At 55.0% G+C, this 20,144-nt stretch overlaps 1 protein-coding gene across 2 annotated transcripts in view; it reads left to right on the top strand.

Moving 5' to 3' along the window:
* The window catches only part of KCNAB1 (potassium voltage-gated channel subfamily A member regulatory beta subunit 1), a 57,246-nt gene that overhangs the window by 5,388 nt on the left and 31,714 nt on the right, over nt 1-20,144 (top strand). The window contains exon 1 of one of the 2 annotated variants that reach the window (XM_027894850.1): nt 10,655-11,389. The exons of the other annotated variant lie outside the window; for it this stretch is intronic. Coding sequence (XP_027750651.1) covers nt 11,169-11,389 — 221 coding nt within the window. The 5' untranslated portion in view covers nt 10,655-11,168. Of the gene's footprint in view, nt 1-10,654; nt 11,390-20,144 lie in introns of those variants that run through there. 2 annotated transcript variants of the gene reach the window in all.

The raw sequence follows: 20,144 nt of genomic DNA, 5'->3' as shown, positions 1-20,144 counted from the left end.
TCTGGGAAGCCGTGGCTGTAAAACCTCTCAGTATTCTGCTCCTTCATGGTTAAACAGCGTGTGTGAGCTGGGGCAGCTGCACTGGAGAGCCTGGAGGTGAAATGTTATATGTGTATATATGTCTGCAGAAGCATCCAGGCAGCTTTTGCAAAACAGGCTGTTGGCAAATGTTGGGGTGGAAAGTATTTATGGAGGTCACGGAGTCCCGAGGCACTGCTGGATTAACCCACGGTGCAGCCTCCCAGCTGGGCTGGACGTTGCTGTTTGTGTTTCCTCTGGTTTGGATTTCACTGAGGTTCTGCTCCAGGGGGGTGGGTTCTTCCCATGGCACACAAGCCCCTGGCAGACCCACTTCACTTGGCATGAGCCTCCCTGGATGTCCTGCAGGAACCCCCCCGGAGTTCCTGCATCCCGACAGAGCGCTGGGATGCTCTGACCTGCTTCTGTTGCTTTGGTTGGTTAAGCCAATTAAAACTTGGGAATTTAGGACTGTGATGCTGAAGCTTTGTTATGACTGGCCAGCAGGTAGCCCCTCGCAGGATGTTCCCTTCTCCCTTTTTTTCTCTTTTGTTCCCCCTTTTTCCCTTTTCCCCTTTCCTGGCTGGAGTGGGAAATGTGAGGAGCTGACATCCAGTCCTGGCCACCCCTTTTCAGAGGGATCCAGCAAACTGGGCTGTGGAAAGCAGAGGGGTCTGAGGGACGGGATTGTCCCTGCACTGAGTGATTAAACAGGGGTTTATCTTAGGGAAAAGATGATTGACAGGGATTACAGATGTGTTTAAACCAGGAACAGCTTGCAGCAAGTCACTCACCGTCCCCCATAACACAGGAACCAGGGCGGGGGGAGCAAATAAAATTTGTGCACTACAGGTTTAAACACAGAAACCCCTTTCCCAGCATCTTTTAATGAAATTGGGGAATTCCCTGTCATGGGATGCTGGAAGTGCCAGCATGTTGAAGGTGTTATCAGGTGCCAGCCAAGGTAATAAATACCAAGGCAGGGTTTAACCTGGAGCAGCAGAGCCATTTATCAGCCCTTATCCCTTTCTGTGCTGTCGTGTTTATACCCCCACAGAGCTACCCCAGAAGAGGGGAATTTGGGAGCGATCCCTATGCCATAGCTGCTTTTCCAGGCTCCCTTAGTGAGGCTCATTTTATGCACTGAAGCTTTAAAACATCTAATCTTTAGATGGCAAAATATAGGAGAGCCCTTGATGGGGTCCTGTAATCCTGCACTGTAATCCCATCCTCATCTGCTCCATCCAGAGCCCCCCTGCATTATATTTATGGGATGTGGCTTACAGCCTTAACATTGTCCCTGTTTCCTGTCCAGGTTGATCCACACAGCCACGGCCAGCTGTGTCCTTTTTTTTTTTTTTTTTAACAGTCAGAGTCACATGCCAGAAGTGGTTTTCTAGTCTTTTTTTTGCAGGGTCCTCACCCAAACCATGCACTGATGGGGAGGATGGGATGGAAATGGCACTCTGTGGGCTGGGATGGGAACAGGGTAAGCTTTGGTGCGGATGGTGTTGGCAGAGTGAGGTTTGCTCCTTGCAGGGAGAAATCCCATTTTACTCCTCCGAGGAATGGTGCCTGTGGCTGTGTGAGGTGTCAGCCCCTCCGCCAGAGGGCAAGGTTGGATGGGATATTGGGAAGCAATTCCTGGCTGTGAGGGTGGTGAGGTCCTGGCACAGGGTACCTGGTCTAGTGGAAGGTGTCCCTGCCCATGGCAGGGGATGGCTCTGGACGAGCTTTAAGGTCTCTTCCAACCCAAACCCTTCCAGAGTGATTCCATGACGTTCTCCCAAAGCCGTGTACCAGCTCAGGCTCAGCCTGCTGGTGCTGCCAGGGGTTATTCCCACCTTTCTGCAGAAGCTCCCATGCTGCAGGTCCTTGGCTTGTGGGGAAGACAAAGCAGCCTTTGCCCTCCCAGCTGCCCAGCAGTGAATCCCAGCCCAGCTCCAGCCACTGCCCAGCAGGGATCTGCACGTTTGCTGCTGTTTTCCCCTCACCTTCTGCTCCTGGGGAGCCGTGGCTGCAGAGCCTGTGCTGCCAGGTGCTATTCCAGCCCTGTTCCGTGGGCAGGTGCTCCTGCTAAGCCTCCTCTGCACTCCCTGCAGCCACATCAGCGGTGCAGAGCAGATCCAGCCTCTCTCCAGGGGGCTGACTTGAAAGTTTGGGATATTTCTGGGTGTATTTATAGGCAGGTTTGAAGTCTGCAGTCTGTGCCCTGTGGTGAAACTCAGTCCACGTGGTCTCGGTTAGGACAGGTTTTATCTGGGAGTCTTTGGGCTGACTTTGGGATCTGCTGTGGTGGGAACATCACCCCACACTGCACTGACATCAGCTGCTGAGGGTGGGTCCAAGAGGGTTTGAATTTAGGATGATATCAGCAAAACCTGCTCTTGTGGCCTCCAGGTTTGTTTCAAGGCTCCATCCTTCAGGAAATGAGGATAAATCCAGGCTCTGCAGGGGTCAGCTTGGATGCCAGGCTGAGGGCAGGTGTCTATCACAGCCCTGTTGTGTGCTCTGGCAGGTGGGCTCGGCCCAGCTGGAGTAAAAATGAATTCTGATCTTCAATACAAATCCAATTTTATACAGTGGTAACTCTTCTGTTTTGCTAAATTCCATCATCTTTCCCCCTCCCTCCAGCCCTGTGCCCATCCCTCCCACTGCAGCTCTCCCAGGATGAGCAGAAAATTCCCCTTTCCTTCTCTAGCAGCACAGGACCATGGCCCAGTCCATGCCTGGAGAGTTCCCTGATTGTCTCCTGGTCATTAATCCTCCTTTGCACACTGATGATTATTAACAGTGACTTTTCATTGCATTCAGAACTTGCAGGGCCTGCAAGCTTGGGGTAATGTAAAGAGGGAAATTTCCCTGGAAATGCAAATTTTTGTCCAGATTGCAAAGGCAAAAAGTGTAGGATAAAAGAGCCTTTCTGAGACCCGGGGTAGGAAGATGGACCTCGGGAAGAATTTGGCAGAGTCAGAGCAAGTGTCAGAAAGGAAAAGATGCCACGTGATTCCAGGGAAGCTGAATTTTACAGGAGAGCCTGGATGAAAGGCAGCTTTTCCATGGATAAACCGCCTGTGCAGCCCTGCCTCTGCCTGATAAGCTTTTTCTTCCTTGTTTTCAGTGTGTTTTCATAGTTGCTTGGCTCCATCCCTGCACCAGAAAGACTCCAGAAGCCAGCAGAGTGTTCCCATAGTTCCAGTAGCACGGTTGCTATTTTTTCCTGGGGTGTTTGTGCAGTGCACGGGGGTCCTTGGAGAGCCTGAAGGATGAGGCTGTTGTGGGCAGCTGCTCCCTGTGGCTCAGTCACCAGCAGGGTGAGGGTTCCTCCCACCCCTCGGTTGCCCGTCCCCCCCCCAGTTGGGAGGTTGAAAGGCACGTTTTTCACTGCAGAAAAAGACACAATCTGTAGATTGCAGGAGTAATTATTCATTTCCCCCGGGGGCCTAATGAGCGGTTATGCGTTTGGCAGTAAGTAATGATCCTCTTGCAAATCTTTTTGTTAATTAAATGGGCGCCATTCCAGTATGAAAGTGGTTGTTCGATTTGTTTGGGATGTGCTTGGAGATCAGGGGCTGCTTGCCCAGCCAGCACCGACCCGGGGAGTACAGAGAATCCTTGGCTCCCAAGTGCTTGGCAGTGCCTGGAGGTCACCCGAACACTGGGCAGTGCCTGGCACTTAATTTACTCAAAGGACATTGCCCCAGCCCTGGAGTGTCCAAGGGCAGGCTGGACGGGGCTTTTAAGGTCCCTCCCAAACCAAACCCTTCCATGACACTGTGCTGCTCTGAGGTACATCTTGCTCTTGCCTTGGGTGCCATAAAACCTCCAGAGTTAAAAGAAGCCTTTGCAGAGAGTTCTGGAAGAGAAGAGAGCAAAGGGAAACCGGGGAGCCGAGGAGTCCCCGCAGCCCCCGGCTCTGGCCTGGCAGCAGAGTGCTCTGCCTGCACCTGCTCAGGTGAAACGCAGGCTCCAGGAGTCCTGAAAGGCTCATTTCTAAGCAGCAGTGTGGGCTGGTAACTGAGTGGCAGAGGAAGTGCTGATGCAGCAGGTTTTTTCCACATCCCTCCCCCAAAGAGGAGCCTGGCAGTGTGAGCAGGCAACGATAAAATTAATTGGGCTGAAGATCATTCCTTAGTAATCTGCTGGGTTTCAGCAGATTGTCCTGGGTGACGTGCTAATTCTCCTCAGTGACTAATTCCAGCACATGCCTCATTCTTCAGGGGTGCTGGGCAGTGTGGAGAGCTTTGTCTCTGGTGCAGGACTGAGGTCTTGTGCCAGTTTTGCTGGATGCAGCTGATGGGATTCGTACCCCGTGTCACTCACTTCAATAATTAGAAATGCTGCTGCAGCTGAAAGAGAGACTCTCAGGAGGAGAATTAAAATTCTTCTTTGAAAAATGCTATTTGGGAAGGTGATATTTTAATAGTGCTTATTATTCGGTGGTGACTTATGTAAGATAATGACTGATGGAGGCACTTGGCTTTCCTGGAGTTGCTGACAGGCCCTGCACTGGCTGGAGGAGGGTGAGCTCAGGTGAAAACTGAGGCTTCTTGAGAGAGGGGTACGTTTGATGATGGGATATCCATTGGAAAAGGGTTTTCCAAAGAACCCAGTCTGCTGTAGCTCCTCTTTATGCTGACCCTCTGCCAGCTCATCTCAAAGAATCAGAAGTTATTGGATGATAATTACCCACCCATCTGCTCCAGTGCGTCCCAGAAAAGGGCAGCACGGAGCTGTGTGTTACCCAGCATCCAAAATCAACACCTCAGCAACAAATTTCTTCATAGGAGTTAATTTAGAGCTTTAAGCTGTTACAAGTAATGCTTGGGTGAGGTTTGCCATGTGTGGATAACAGAGCACTGTACATAATTGCCTGAAATCTGCTATTCACCAAGCACAGCCAAGCTGGAGGAACATACTGGGAATACATTTATCCACCTGGGGAAAACCTGCATTTTCTGTGTGCACAGCCTGGAACACGAGTGTGGCAAAGGGGAAAAGCATTTCCTTGCCAAGAATTGGCACAAGGACCCTGAATGCCCGAGGGTCCTGCTGCTGCTGCAGGAGATGCTTCTGTCCTCTGGGTCTGGGGGGGATGTCCAGTTACCTGAACCTGAATTAGGGGCTCCAGCCTCACCTGGAGGGGGTGAGGCAACACCCCAATAAACCCTCTTGTACTGTGCAGTGGAGCTTCATGCAGCTCCAAGTGTTTTAATCATATTTAATCAAGAATCACAGAATGGTTTGGGCTGGAAGGGAACTCACAGACCATCAAGTGCTCAGCGTAGCACAATACATTAATATAATGGTGATTTCTGGAGCCCTTCGTGTGAGCCACTGCTTTCAGTCAGCTGAGAAATGGAATAGATAGCATGGAAAAATTGAATTACCTGGTGTGGAGCAGGGATACAGCAGCTAATGGGCAGTGGGCACCATTAGGGGGGTGTTCTACCCGAGGGGAGAGTGACCTGTTAATTGAATTGGGCGCCCGGTGATTCCATCCTCCTTGTCAGACACGGAGGGCTCTGGGTCTCGGTCCCACTATTGATCCTTTCCTGGTGTATTAAGCCATGATTTACTGACTCCTGCTCAGAGCTGGCTGGTGCAGAGCTCTCTGGTGGCAGGAGCCCCTCGGTGCTGGGGCTGTACCGGGGTGCTATCAGCTCTCAGGGGCTGCTCCTACACCCTGTATGGGACTGGAGAGTGGGTGTTGGGATTGGAGATCAGATGGGACTTTGCTCTTGGATTCATAAAATCACAGAATCCTACACAGACCTTGAAGATCATCCAGTCCCACCCCCTGCCACAGGCAGGGACATTTCCACCAGCCCAGGTTGCTCCAAGCCCCGTCCAACCCGGCCTGGGACACTCCCAGGGCTGGGGCAGCCACAGCTGCTCCGGTGCTGTGTTTGTCACACCCCAGCCCTAACACACGGTCCCTGGTGGCACACCAGCCTGGCTCTGTGCTCCCACATCCCAGTTTGGGTGCTTCCTGGGTGGGCAGGGCCCTGGGAGCTGCCGTGGGTGCCAGGGCTGTGACACATCTCCTGTGCCATCAGAGGCAGCCCGGGCTGGGCACTGCCCCCAGCCTGGCTCAAAACCTGCCAGAACGACGCCTTTTAACTAAAAACCGTTTAATAGGAATTTTGATCAGTTTTCCTCAAGTGCAATTACGAATGCAAATGGAGTTTTTGATGTGAAACCGGCGGAAATGTGGTGACTGCTGGCTCGATAAGCGCGGGGCTCTTGTTCCGCAGCTCATTCCCTTGCCCGGCTTCCAGCAGTGCTATCAAAGAGAGCCGTTCCTAGTGGGTTCAGATACATCCCGAAGAGCCACAGATCGCTGCAGGGTTTGTCGCTGCTGCTTCCGACAGGACCCCTCCTCAGATGAGCAGGGAGAAGCTTGTCCTGGCTCTTAATTGGGATTAATCCCAGGGAAGCCCTGTCGGGAGCTGCCTCCTCGTGCCAGCGCTCCGGGGTGGCAGCGCTCCTTATCTCTCCAGTGTCCATATCAGCCCAATTTAGGGAGATGGAACGGAACTGCCGCAATCCTCGGTAATTATCCCAGCAGGAAACCTGTTCCCAAACAGCTCTGGAGAGGGAGAGAGCCAGCCCAGCCATGAGCACTGGCTGTGACTGTCATCAGAGCTCTTATGGCCCAATAAAACTTCTATTGGGACATAAGGTAGAACTGCCCTGGGCGTGTCCTGCTGCGCTGCAGCACAACTGCGGGTGCACAGCTGAAAATCAGGGATTTGGGAGAATCCTGGGGAAGGCCAGTCCCGGAGACTGCTGCCTGAAATGTCTGGGAGGGGTTTTGGAAGTTGGCTGTGGTGGCTGTAGCCAGATCTGGGCTGCTGGATAAAATAAAGAAGGACATCGTTGTATGGAAAAGCTCCAAGGGCACTGCTTCTGGAGCAGGATCCTGCCCTCACGGTGCTGCCAGCTGCACTCTCAGTGCTTCCATGCCATTTCCTGAGCTCTGGTCCACCCAAGGACATTGCACACAAAGTCTAACTGAGCATCTGTCAAAACGTCCAGTGTGGTTAGAACTCTCTCATGAAGGCTGAAACCGTATTTTTGATGTGTCTTTAGCCTGGGAGCGCTGACTTTTCAGTCCTGCTGCATCTCCCCAGTCCTGGGGCTGCTCCATGGGCACGGATGGCAGGACCCTTGGGCAGTGGGAGCAGAGGGAACACTGTGAGGACAGAGGGAACACTGTGAGGGCAGAGGGAACACTGTGAGGGCAGAGGGAACACTGTGAGGGCAGAGGGAACACTGTCAGGGTGATAGAGCTGCTGGTGCTCATGGGCTGTGCTGGGTTTTGCACCCAAACCCCACATGAGGTGCTGGCTTTGCCGGGGTGCTGGGGGGTCTCCTCTGCAGACCCCTGGCTGAGGTCCCACAGCAGTGCAGGCAATCAGAGAATCATGGAATGGTTTGGGTTGCAAAGGGCCTTTAAAGACAATGACCCCTGCCACGAGCAGGGACACCTTCCACTAGCCCAGGTTGCTCCCAGCCCTGTCCAGCGTGGTCTTGGACACCTCCAGGGTGGGGCAGCCACAGCTTCTCCATCACTGTCACTATGGTTGCTCCTGTGTTTAGTTGTTGTCTTCTCCCCACGTGGAAAAATTTCACAGAGCTCAAAGGGGCTGGGATGCCATTGATCCTGCTGACCTGCACTGCTGGCTGGAATGCAGGGATGGGGGTTTATGTAACTGGCTGTGTGTCCAGCTCTCCTCTGCATCACAACCTGCAGGCAAACACCATGGCATCTCTGCCACAGGGCAGAAACCTCCAACTGAAATGAAGTGAAAAAGTACCTTAATGATGCTGTGATTCACTGAGGACATCCCGGGGTCACTGCCAGGCTCATGGCTCCCTGGTGTCATGGAATCAGAGAACAGTCTGAGATGGAAGGGACCTTAAGGACCACCTAATCCCAACCCCCTGCCACGGGCAGGGATGAGTCAACAACCTGTGCCTGCAGCCTTGGAGAAACAAAATCTCCAGCCAGACTTGGCATCATATTTCAAAGCAGCTTCACTCTCAGGTGAAATTTAAATAGAAAGGAAGCAGCAGGCAGCGTGCTCTGCCTGAGCTGTGCTGGGGCAGGGGCTGCAGCAGCCCTCAGTGTCTCACCCAGCCCAGACCTTGCTTCATGTTCATATTTTGGGCTGCAGAAGCATCTTTCCTCCTCTGGTTGCAACCAGAGCCGTGCTGACCCTGGAGCAGAGTCCCTGCAGGAGCGCTGGGAAGGGCTTCTCCCTCGCCAGCCCCTGCTGTGGTCTGTTTGGCTCTTTGTTTTGTAAGGTCCATGTTTGGCTCTTTGTTTGGCCCCTGGGGTGGATGCAGCAGCTCCAGGGATGGGGCTGGGGGGGGTCACAAGCGTGTGTGTTGCACCAGATTTGCTTGATGAAGCATTTTGAGCAAGTTATTTAATGAGCGATTGTTGTCTTCCTCAGGGAAAGGCACAGGGGCATCTTGGCACAGCAGTTTGGTGGCACTGAGGCGTCACAGGAGCCTGGTGACAGGCTGGGGGCCCTGTCCCTGTTCTGTGCCAGGGCTGTCACATACCTCCTCCGCTATAAGCTCCGGATTTTCGTGATACAAAACTCTATTACTCCGTCGTTTTAGTCTAGAAGTGATTATCTTGCTCAGGGAAATGAAATAAATCCCATATTTAAATACATATTTCTTTGGCAGAGACTGTAACCCCTCCAAAGTTAAGCAGCTTGAGTTAATATGTTCTGTGGGATGTGCCAGCACAGATCGTGACTGTCCCTTTCTGTCCCCTCCCCGACCCTCCCCTGGCACCCCTTGGCATGGGCAGCTGTGGGGACAATGGTCTGGGTGACAGTGACCTGGGCATCTCCCCAGGACCAGCTCCCAGCATGTGCAGGGCTGGCTGCAGTGGGAACTCTCCAGACATAGAATGGGAGGTAAAAATATATCTTCAAGTATCTGTGACATATTTCCAGCAAGAGTAGGTGAGACATCAGAGAGGGAAATATTCCCGGGTTTGTCAGCCTTGCTTTGGGCTCGGAAATGCAGAGCTGGGCTCCAAAAGCCAGGTGGCTGAAGAGCCCCGTGGGTGTCACCAGCAATGCTCCAACTGCATCCCCCAGTCCCAGGGAGACTTGGGGGAGGTCCTGGATGTGGGGGGCACCTTTCTATCAGTGACCCCATGGCCTGTGCCCCCCATGCCTGCATATTTAACAGTGTTTGTGGGTCTGTAACACTGGCACACTGATGAGGTGTCTGGAGACTCTCCAAGGGGTCCCGCTCCCCCAAAACCCCTTCCTGAGGGTGATTGCAAGGAGACCACTCCCAGCTGGGCGTTTGTGGGCCTGCTGCGTGATTAACTGTTAATCATCTTTGGGAAAATGTGATAAAGTAACTTTCCTTGTCCTGATTTAATGCTTTCCTTCCTCAAAGGAGTGCGCTGGGTACCCATTAATGAGCCATCGGATAAAGGAGCTGCTCACCCTGTCACGGGGTGGTGGGTGGCCTTGGCTGGCTGCCAGCTGCCCACCAGCCTCTCTCACCCTCCTCAGCAGGATTGGGGGGGCAGAGGAGGGAGGGAACCATGGTGTGCTCCTGCTGTAGGACAGGGAATCAAAGATTTGCCGCCCTGAGCCCAAATCAGGCCGTTGTCACCCCAGGAGCATCCCCAGCTTCTCTCTGCCACTGTCACTGCCACCTTTGAGTGCCTGGGGCAGGAGAAGCCTGGCAGGTTATTGGGGGTGGGGGGCTGCTCACAGCCCGAGGGACGGGGCTCTGGGGGCTGGCACTGAGGGGGAGGTGGGCATGAGATGCTCCGAAGCTGCCCCCTCAGCCCATGCCCCAGCAGTCTGGGTCACATCTGGGGACAGGTGTCCTGTGGACCATTTCCCACGGCCTGTGCACGGTGGGGAAGGGACCACTGGTGGCCCTGCCCTGCCCAGGTACCTGCCCACTCGGGGCTGCCACCCACACTCACCCCATGGGCACCCTCTCCTGTGGGGCTGCACCCACTGCCTGTCTCCCCCACTCCCCTCTCGCCCCCAGGGTTGCTCTGCGGGTGGCAGTGACAGACGAGGGTCCCCAGCCCTGGTCACGGTCCCAGCGCGCTGGGGAGCAGCTCCGCAGCCCGGGGGTCCCCAAAGCCAGCCCCCGGGAGAGGTGCCACAGCGGGCACTGCTGGCACACCGGGCTCTGGCCGCAGCCCGGCCGCAGCGAGGGATGGGGATGCTTCGCTGAGGGATAGGGATCGTTTCCTGATGGATGGGGATGGTTTTGCTTCACAGCCTTTGCGCTGCGGCTTGTTCCACTGGCGGTGCTGGGGGAGCAGGGATTAACCCCGGCCCTGCTGCGAGCCGGGGGCTGCAGGCGGCGGCTCCGGGTGCCAGGAGCGCGGGATTAACGTGTTAACTCCCTCACACACTGGAGCAGAGCGATCTTTCCCCCCCTCCCCCTTATTTTTTTGCCTTTCCCCCATAATTAACCCGTTCTACGCCCCTGCTACAGAAGCGCTCTCCCTGCTCAACGATGCCGGCAGCGATTTTTCCGGGCGGATCTGCCTGACTCGCCTGCCTTCCCTCTGACACAAAGGAGGCCCGTGGCTCCCATCCTTCCATCCTTCCCGCAGGCTGCCGGCGCGGGCTGCATGGGCGGGAGGTAGCGGGGAAGGAAGGACGCCGATGGACGCTGCCGGTCCCTAGGGACGGCCGGCTGTGCCTGCTCAGCGCTCGGCGGGCCGGCGGCCGGGCCGGCGCTTGCGGAATGCCCGCAGTGATTTAAAAGCGGCGGCCGGGAGCCTGCAGCGAGACACGGCGGCTGCGGAGCGCTCGGCATGAGGGAGCAGCGCTCCGGGAGCACCTGACTGCATGGATGCTTCTGGCTGAGCGGCGGCCAGCATCGCCAGGGAGAGAGCCCGGAGCCAGCCCAGCCCAGCCCTGCCCGTGCGGCTGCTTTGCCAACTTCGGGGCTTCTCCGCCGCCGGCGCCGAGGGGACGCAGCCCGGCTCTCCCGGACAGAGGGTCCCGCTGCCCCGGCGCTTCGGGGAGCCCAAGGCCGGGGGTCCCTCGGCGGCGCTCGGACCCCCCCGCGCCGGAGGGGCATCCTCAGCCCGCGAGCCGGCCCGGGACTGACGGGGCACCGCGGGCGCGATGCAAGTGTCCATCGCCTGCACGGACCACAACTTGAAGAGTCGAAATGGTGAAGACAGACTCATCAGCAAGCAGAACACCACGACCCCGAACGTAGTGAATGCAGCCCGGGCAAAATTTCGGACGGTGGCAATTATCGCTCGCAGTTTGGGGACGTTTACCCCGCAGCACCACATTTCATTAAAAGAATCCACCGCAAAGCAAACGGGCATGAAATATAGGTATGGGCACGGTCTCGGTCTTTGTTCCCTTGCAGTGTAATAGCTCTTTACTTTGCCTGCCTGGGTGCACCTGGGTTTGCAGAGGAGATTTCTCCTCAGGTTGTTAATAGATTTTTAAACTTGGGCTTAACCGAATAGCTTTTGGGTATTGATGCTTTTGCAGGCATATGTATTTGTGATTTTATACAAAAAAAAGAAGAACCCAAACACTTGCCTGGGCAGATTCCATACAACGCTGTGAATTAGTGACAGTGGTGATAAGATGGTTTCTGTTAAGAGCTCAATATAACTACTATCGGTGCTAATGAGCAGAAAAATCAATTAGCAAAGCTTGTTTGGTGCTGGACAGGGAAAGTTGGTTTGCAGTATGTTGTGTGGAGCAGAGGCGTCTGCCTTGGGTACCATTCCATCGTGGGGGTGGCTCACTGACTTCTCACCTGGTTCACTCGGGGAAGATGAGATCAAAGCCAATTTTAGGCGACTGCAGAAAACAAAATCTCGGGCACTTTTATGGAATGCCTCCTGCATCTCACAGGTTTTTATTCCTCTTAACCTGGGCAGGAAAAATAAGGAATGGCTGAGTTCAGTCTGAAGTGCTCGGTGTGGGCAGCCTTGGTCTGGAAATGGGAAAGATTTGTGTGCCTTTGGTGCTGCCTTTTGCCTGTTCAGGGTGTCCCTTTTGGCCACGAATGGGTGATGTTCCGACTGGCAGAGGGACACAGCCTGGGATGCTCTGCACCCCGTGCCCAGGGGGGAGCCGCTGCTGATGGAGGCAGCTGGCATGAAGGGGGGCTCCACGGGCAGGGTGAGGGGCACAGGGCTCCAGGCAGCTCCAGCTTCCCAGCCCCTTGGATAACATCCAGGGCTCCTGTGCCACCAGACCTGCTCCAGGGGAGCAGCAGGGAGCGTGGGTGCAACTTTGTGTTCATGCTGGGTTTAGGGTCCTGGGACGGATGCAAAGCCACCCTGGCTTCAGCACCCACACACGGATCCAGGTGTGGTGCAGCCAGCACGGGGCTTGGCTTGGGAAGCATTTTCCTGCAGCCTGGAAAATGTCAATATTAACTCTCCAGGAACGGCACAGATTGGAGGGAGGCTCAGATGCAATTTTCTGTGAGTTGCTAGAATGGTTGATAAATGGCAGGGAGGCTTTGCCCAGCCTTTCCAGCTGCTTGCTCTGTCCTTCGGCCATGACCAACTTTCAGCAGGAGCGTTGCACGCTCCCGGCACCGTGTTGGCAGCACAAGTCTGTAATGAGCCTGCAGTGAGGGCAGAAATGATGGTTAATAAATATCTCCTGGTCCAGCTGGGGGTGGCATGGCATGGGCAGTGCCCAGGGGGATCCCAGTGCTGTGGTCTGGCCTGTGGGGAGGGCAGTGTTTGGGGGATGGCAGCGGGTCTTGCCTGGAAACAGGCAGCTCTCAAAATCGGTGTAACTCGCCCTTCAATCAGCCTCCCGGGGGAGCAGTGGATCCAGGGGCTCCTGGGACCCCTCACCCCTCCTGCAGCCCTGTCCCTGCCTCGGTTCCCCCATCAGCTCGTCTGTGGGTTGTGTGTCTTTGATGGTGTCATTCAGAGGCACGATCTGTTACCAAGTCATGCCTTCAGCTCCCTGGGACCACGGACCCCGTGTGCTAATTGCCAGCAGTTTTCCTGCTGATTTCCCCTGGGCTCCCAGAGCTATCAGTGCACCACCACGCTGGGTAATCACAATTCCTCGCTCCTGCAGCCTCCAAAGTTGGGCCTCTGTGAGTCCTTTCTGCCTAATTCCTAGATGAGGTTCAGATAGTGAGGGTGGATTGTCCCACTGGAGTTAGCATAGCCCTGGCACTCCTCTGGCTCTGGCTGCCCCAGACCTGGGAATTGCACCAGGAATAGCAGCTCGTTGGTGGCAAGGCTGAGGTTTTATCTTTATGACTAATCCCTGTCTCTGCACCCAAATCCCTGCATATCCAGAGCCAGTTTCTCCCCCTGGAGCAGCACAGGGGAATTTGGAGGAAGAGCTGAGTAACCCTCAGGCTCAGCTGCGACGCTGCTGAGTCGCGACAACCTTTGGTTGGGGGAAGACACCTTCACTGGGGGATGGAGGTGGCACTTCATGTTCATCTCGGGGCTGCTTCCTCAGTCCCAGGGAAACCCAACGGCCGCGACAATAATCCCGCAAAGTCCTCGTCTCCCTCCCATCAGAAGCTGAAGTCCTTCCCAATTCATTTTCTGCTTGAATTATGCCCTTGCTGCTGAGCTCTGCAGCGTGAGCTGCTCCAACTGCCACGGCGGCTCTGCCGCCCCTCGGTCCACGCTAAAAATACGTCCAACCACCCCCTGCGGCCCCGGGCGGTGCTGCCGCCCCCGTGGCAGGGCTGCCCCGCAGCTCCCGGGGTGCCTCCCCCGGCTGCCAGGCGCTGCCGGTGCCAGGGGATTATGTAAAGGGAGAGACAGCGACTACGCCTGTGACACGGCTGGGGGCGGGAGAGGAGCCAGCTCGGGGGCTCTTCTCCAAGTGACATGTTTCTGGCCCAGCTCCAGCTCGGGGACCGGGCTGGAACAGGAAAGGCAGAACTTTGCGGGAATCGATCCCTCGGCAGGGGAACATCTGCAAACACGAGGGCTCAGGTGCGTCCCCGCGGCGCTCACCTGAGCAAACCCCGGCTTTGCCCTGCCAAAAGGAGCTTCACGTTTTGCATCTTCCCTGCCGGGCTGTGGCATCAGCCGGGCAGGAGCTCCCAGACATCCCCCTGCAGTCCCTGCCGGGCACAGCCTCAGCTGCCTCCTCCTGCCCAGGGCGAGCAGGGAGGGGGCTGCTCTCTTTTATCCTTTTTAATGCTCCAGTTCAGCCCCACTGGGGAGCCTGCCCAGATGCTCGGGGAGAATATTTGGGATCACTTCAAGCCTTTGTTTGAAAATGATGCAGTTGCAGCGCTTGGCTTGGAAAATTGCAATCTGCTGCACCACTGCTGGAAACAAAGGATGTGGCTCAGCCTCCCTGCCCTGCACAGCAGCCAGGAGGGACGGCAGGCTGGGCCTCCACCTGCTTTGGACCATGGAGAGGTTACAGCCTGGCTTCTTCTCACTCCTAACTTGCCATATTTTTCTTCAAAATTGTTTTCAGTAAAGTGCATCCAGCCCCGATCCTGCTGTTGGGGACAGTTTGGGATGTGCTGCGGCTGCCACAGGGAACCTCTCGGCCCAGGACTGGCACCAGCCCTGCTGTCCTTAGATTGGATGTTGGGAAGAAGTTTTTTACAGTGACAATGGGCAGGCCCTGGCACAGGGTGCCCAGAGAAGCTGTGGCTGCCCCATCCCTGGGAGTGTCCAAGGCCAGGTTGGAGCAACCTGTGCTGGTGGAAGGTGTCCCTGCCCAGGGCAGCACAGAATGGAACTGAGTGGTCCTTTAAGGTCCTTTCCAACCCAAACCAGTCTAGAATTCCATGCCTCTGTGATTGCAGCCCCTTCCCATCACGCCTGCAGCAGGGCAAAGCCTTGCCCAGAGCACCCCAGGAGCCTGCTCCGTGTGCTGGGAGCTCAGCCGTGCCGGGCTCTGCCCCTGCAGTGCCGGTTTGGGGCCGTCAGCAGTTCAGAAATAGCCCTTTAGTGAGCCCTGCCCGCGCATGGGCACGAGGGACCCAATTTACTGAGCACAACTATCTATTTGTGTTCATACATAATTGATGGAGCAGCTTTGACCATTAACTCCAGTGAGCCTAAACAAAAAATTTTATCTGCAAAGGCAAATTGGTGCAGTGAACAGCCAGTGGAGCCTGGACAGGGAGTGGAGAGGCCAGAAACTGTCCCTGGAGGGGAAACCCATCCCTCCCATCCCATGGGGCCAGCATCTTCCCTCATTGAAGGAACAGGACTGTTGATGGTAATATAAAAACTGGTGAACAAGGGGGGAAGGGAGGGCAGAAAACAGTTAATTCCCTTTCCCAGCATTGTTTTCAAACTGGGGGGGAGCTGAGCATTGGAGGATGGTGAAGGAACAAGTAGGAATCTGCAGAACTAAAGCTCTTGACATTGGAATTACGTAAAGGCGATCTGGGAACACAAACCTTGAGAAGCAAAGTTTGCTTTCTTCCTCATCCCCCGGGGAAAGTGGGCAGGTTTAGATTAGTCTTTAGGAGGAAATTCTTCCCTGTGAGGTGGGGAGGCCCTGGCACAGGCTGTCCCAGGGGAGCTGTGGCTGCCCCAGCCCTGGAAGGTTCCAAGGGCAGGAGCAGTGTCTGTCTCGGATCGTGGGGGCTGCACTCAGAGAGAGCCCAGCCCAGGGCATCCCGAGCCCAGCCCAGGGCACCCCGCTCCATCCTTTCCTCACTGGGGATTTTTCTGGCTCTCTGCCTGGGTGCAGCTGCTTGGCAGGACCTTGCACATCCCGGGTGGCACGGAGGCGGTGCCAGGGCCACGTTCCAGAGGGGGTCGTTTCATCCCGCTGGCTGAAATCCCATCAGCTGTTTGAGGCGTCCCTCTCTTCGTGCTGAGATTGTGGGTTATTGTCAAAGCACATTAATAGGGAGCTGTTCACGCATCACAGCACAGTGGTGGGCGTGCTGCTCCCAGGGATCTGCTGGGATGGCTCTCCCCTCCCTCCCTCCCTCCTGGAGTGGCAGCTGTGGAGCTGACCGCCCAGGGTCAGAGCAGTGCTCTGCTGGCTCTGTGCACCACTTACCGAGGTTAAGATGCACCGTGAAAATCCCACAGCACAAAGAATGCCTCCTCCCAGCGTTCTGCCCAAATGCAAACAGAATTGCAGCGTGCAACAGAGAACTCTCAACCCTCAGGTGAACTCAAACCTTCCAGTGCTGGGGGCTGGCAGGACCCAGCCCAGAGGGGATCCTCACTCTGGAGCAGTGGGTGGGGAGAAGAGACAACCTGCTCCTGGGAAACATGGCTTTGAAAGGACAGAGGGCAGGGATAGATGGGATATTGGGAAGGAATTCCTGGCTGTGAGGGTGGGCAGGCCCTGGCACAGGTTGCCCAGAGAAGTTTGGACATAGGCTTGGAGGAGGGAAAACCACCTCCCAACCTGCTGGGAAATGCACACAGGTCACTTTGAGCTGCAAAATCCCTCTGGGAATAGAAGATAAATCTCTTGTGCTTTCCAAGGGCTATAAGTGGAAGGTATTTTCTAGCAGCATTCCAGGAGCTGAGTGTTCTCTTCCCTCGCTTTCCTTTTTCCAAGCATTAACCACAATAACTACCTCACATATTTAGGAATCTGCGGTTCATTTAAGCCTCGCTGCAATTATGAGCAGTTTTAAACTCTCACATGCAAATGGCACAATTATTTTGGTATCAAAGTTCCATATTATTTCAGCAGCTCTCCACATCAGGTTGACTTTTATGGCTCATCATCTGATCTTGATTTCCCTGCTGCAAATTAAGATTAATCCAGTGAACAGAATGGATTTACGCTGAATTCACAATGCTTTTCCCCCCAGGAACAGTAGCTGATAATGGCTACAAAGGAGGCAGGAATAACTCAGAGGGGGAGGAAAAGGAGCCTCTTGAGTAAACAGAAGCTGCTGCTTTGCGCTGTCCCAGACTCCCGCTGGCTCCTCAGGAGTTTGTAGCTGGGAGGTGAGGCCAGGCCTTGGCGGGGCCAGAATTTGTCTCGTCCTGTCGCACTGATGCAAAAGCCATGTTTGACATTGCAGTACTAAACCAGCTTTAGGTTGGAATACACATTTATTTACCAGCTAAACCCTAAAATGGGGCGGTGCAAGGGGCTTGGCAGGGGTACACCCCTCCCTGGCTGTCACCTCCCCGGCACGTGGCGGTGCTGGGTTAGCAGTGGGACTCAGTCATCTTCCAGGTCTTTCCAGCTGAAACAACTCCACGATTCTGTGATAAATGAGGGCTTTGCAGGTGTGTGGGCCAGTGTAAGCACTGGAGATGGATCTCCTCTCCTGGGTGTCAGGTAAAGCAATACTTTGCTTTGCAGTGCCTGCCCAGCTGCTCCCGGCTCTCCCCCGGGCTTTGCCACCGGAGCAGCGATGCCCAGAGCTGTGCTGTCTGCAGGCAGAGGGATCTCTGCTGCCCAGCCTCTGTGCCACACTGGGACAGCACTGTCCTGCAGTGCTGGTGGCACTGGGAGCACTGGGCTCAGTGGGAACCCGGGGCTTGCTCTGCCATCGATTCCAGCCCTCCTGTTTTAATCCCGAGGGAGAGCAATGAGCTCGGGAGAACAGGACTGAACTCAAGGACAAATGGTGTTCCAGGAGCACGATTCTCGTGGTGGTTTGCTTAAGTGGCAGCAAAACGATGATATTTTAAGGAAGCCTTTAAATAATGCGGTGGTGCTGTGTGTGGGGGGTGGCAGAGCTGCCCACTGCCCGCCCGTGGGCGAGGCGAGGGGCACGGGGAAGGGGTGCCAGGGCACGGAGCAGCCTGGGTGCCTGGCCCCGTCACATGGGGGTGAACATCCCCACCCTCCCTGGGGAGATGTCCCTGTCACCCATGAGTGGCTGCCACAGCACTTCTGTGCCCCCCAGGCCTGTGCCACTGTCTGGGCAGAGGCAGTGGGTGGCTTTCCCCTGGGTGGCAGTGGCAGTGGGTGGCTGTCCCCATGTGGGGCATCTCCCTGGCTCGCAGCAGTGGCTGGAGCAGGTCCCTGACCCACCAGCTGCTAAAACTCACCCTGCTCCGCTCTCCTCCTCCCAAGCCCTTCCCTGCAGCGTGGTATTTTCCATCTGAAGCCTGCCTGACAACTTTAATCTAATGCTTAAATGGATGGAAGGAGAGTCGTGGCGCAGGAACGCTGCTAATTTAATTACTTGTGAAGTGCACAGTTTAAGACATTTAAAATGTATTATTTTAGCCTGGCTGCTTTGGCAAAATCCAATTGGAATTTTGAGCACACTTATTTTTATTTTAGACTAGCATTATAGAACGCCTTCTGTGGAACATGTTTGTTAAGAAGTTAATTGTCTTTGAGGAGAAGGAAACTCTCTGCACGTGACTCAGTGTGAGCCCAGAGGGTAAAGCCAGCGTGCCAGGTCCTTGCTGTGAGTCTGGGGACATCTCCCCTCTGCCCAGGGCTCAGTGGGTGCCAAACACCGTGGCAGGGAGGGACAGCTCCAAGCAGATGTTACCACAGCTCCTGCTCCAGCAAAACCTGCCTGTGTTTTGGTGTTTGGAAAGGATCCAACAAGCCAGGGTCTGGTGGCTCATGGTGGTGGGTTGGTCACAGTGTAAAGCCAGTGGATGTTTTGGGTGGATGTCCCTAAGGCACAGAGGGATTTGGGTGTTGTGTCCTGTCCCTTGTCCCAGCCCTGTTCTGGTCCTGAGGCCCCCAGCGAGCTCCTGGTGCCTCGTCCCTGGCGGCTCCCAAAGAGGGAAGTGGGGGCAGGTTTGATCCGTGGTTTTCCTCACAAAATGCGTGAGTGGTGTGACAGTCTATGCAGGGCCTACAGCACCTTAAATCCAGCTGGAGGCAACGCTTCTGGAGGACTCTGGATCCAAGAGATGGAATGGTGTCCGTGCATGGAAAGGGCACGAGGGAGGAGAGCGGGGCTGGGGCTGGTTGGATTCGCTGCTCCTGAAAGTCATCCAAAAAAAACCGATGCCCTTTATGTAAACAAGCTGCTTTGGAGATATTTTGAGGATGAAGTCATAAAAATTTTATGGCATACCTATATTTTCCTGTTGGCATTGAATTTGCCATAAAAACAGACACAGAAAAGCAGCCTCAGCTGTGCTGGCTGTGAAACTGCTGCAGCTGCTTTCAGAGAGCCATAAAATCATCCCAGAGTGGTTTGGGTTGGAAGGGACCTTAAACATCACCCAGTCCCACTGCCATGGGCAGGGACACCTTCCACCAGCCCAGGTTGCTCCAAGCCCTGTCCAATCTGGCCTTGGACACTTCCACAGATAGAGCAGCCACAGCTTCTCTGGGCAACCTGTGCCAGGGCCTGCCCACCCTCCCAGGGAACAATTCCTTCCCAAATCCCATCTATCCCTGCCCTCTGGCAGTGGGAAGCCATTCCCTGTGTTCTGTCACTCCGGGCAGTTCTGCAGTAGAGAAAATCTGTCAAAAATGTCTTTCCTCTCTCAAAAGGCAAAAGTCCCACACAGTAATTAAAACACAAATTCCACTATTTTTCCCAGTCATTTCCCTACCTCAGCCTGCTTATTATTATAATATTCCCTGCAAATAGCTTTCACCTAAATATTGGTGCAGGAATAAATCGCCCCTGCAAAGGGAAGGTCTCCCCTTCCTGAGCTGGCCCTGCTGAGGATGCTCCTGGCTGCTGATGGGGTGGAACTGCTTAGGGCTGCACTGAGAACCAGTGTTAGTCCAGGGCTGCTTAGATTCTTTCTCCTCTCTTAGTCTTGGGGTTGTGTCAGAATTAACCTCTCCTTCCTACGGAGAAAATACCTGTTTTCCAGTTCCAGATATTCAGCCACTTCACCTTAATGACTAATACTTTCCAGGGTGGGCCAAGGGATTGGGAAGGAAAAGCCACTGACAGGCTTTTCCATTTTTTATTTTGCCTCTTGCAGTGGGAAGTAGCACCGAAATGAGAGAAAATGGCATTTATTATTTACAGCCCCGTGGGGCGTGTGGGCTGTGACAGCACAGCCAGCACCCTTCACAGGGGTGTGACTGGGATGCTGATTTCCCAGTGCGGAGTGGGATGGATGTGGTCAGTGGAACAGGGTCAGGGTGTGTCCCAGGGCCCATCCCTCCCCTCCCTGTGTCCTCCCCAGCCGTGAGGCTGGGTGTCATTGCTGGGGGCTGTGGATTAACCCCCCCCCC

This window comes from Empidonax traillii, unplaced genomic scaffold (genome assembly GCF_003031625.1).
Source record: "Empidonax traillii isolate 1590-97213 ecotype Southwest subspecies unplaced genomic scaffold, ASM303162v1 scaffold444:size1099390, whole genome shotgun sequence".
Classification (NCBI taxonomy): domain Eukaryota; kingdom Metazoa; phylum Chordata; class Aves; order Passeriformes; family Tyrannidae; genus Empidonax; species Empidonax traillii.
Note: the sequence above shows the minus strand (reverse complement) of the source record. Positions and strands in the feature narration are given on the sequence as shown.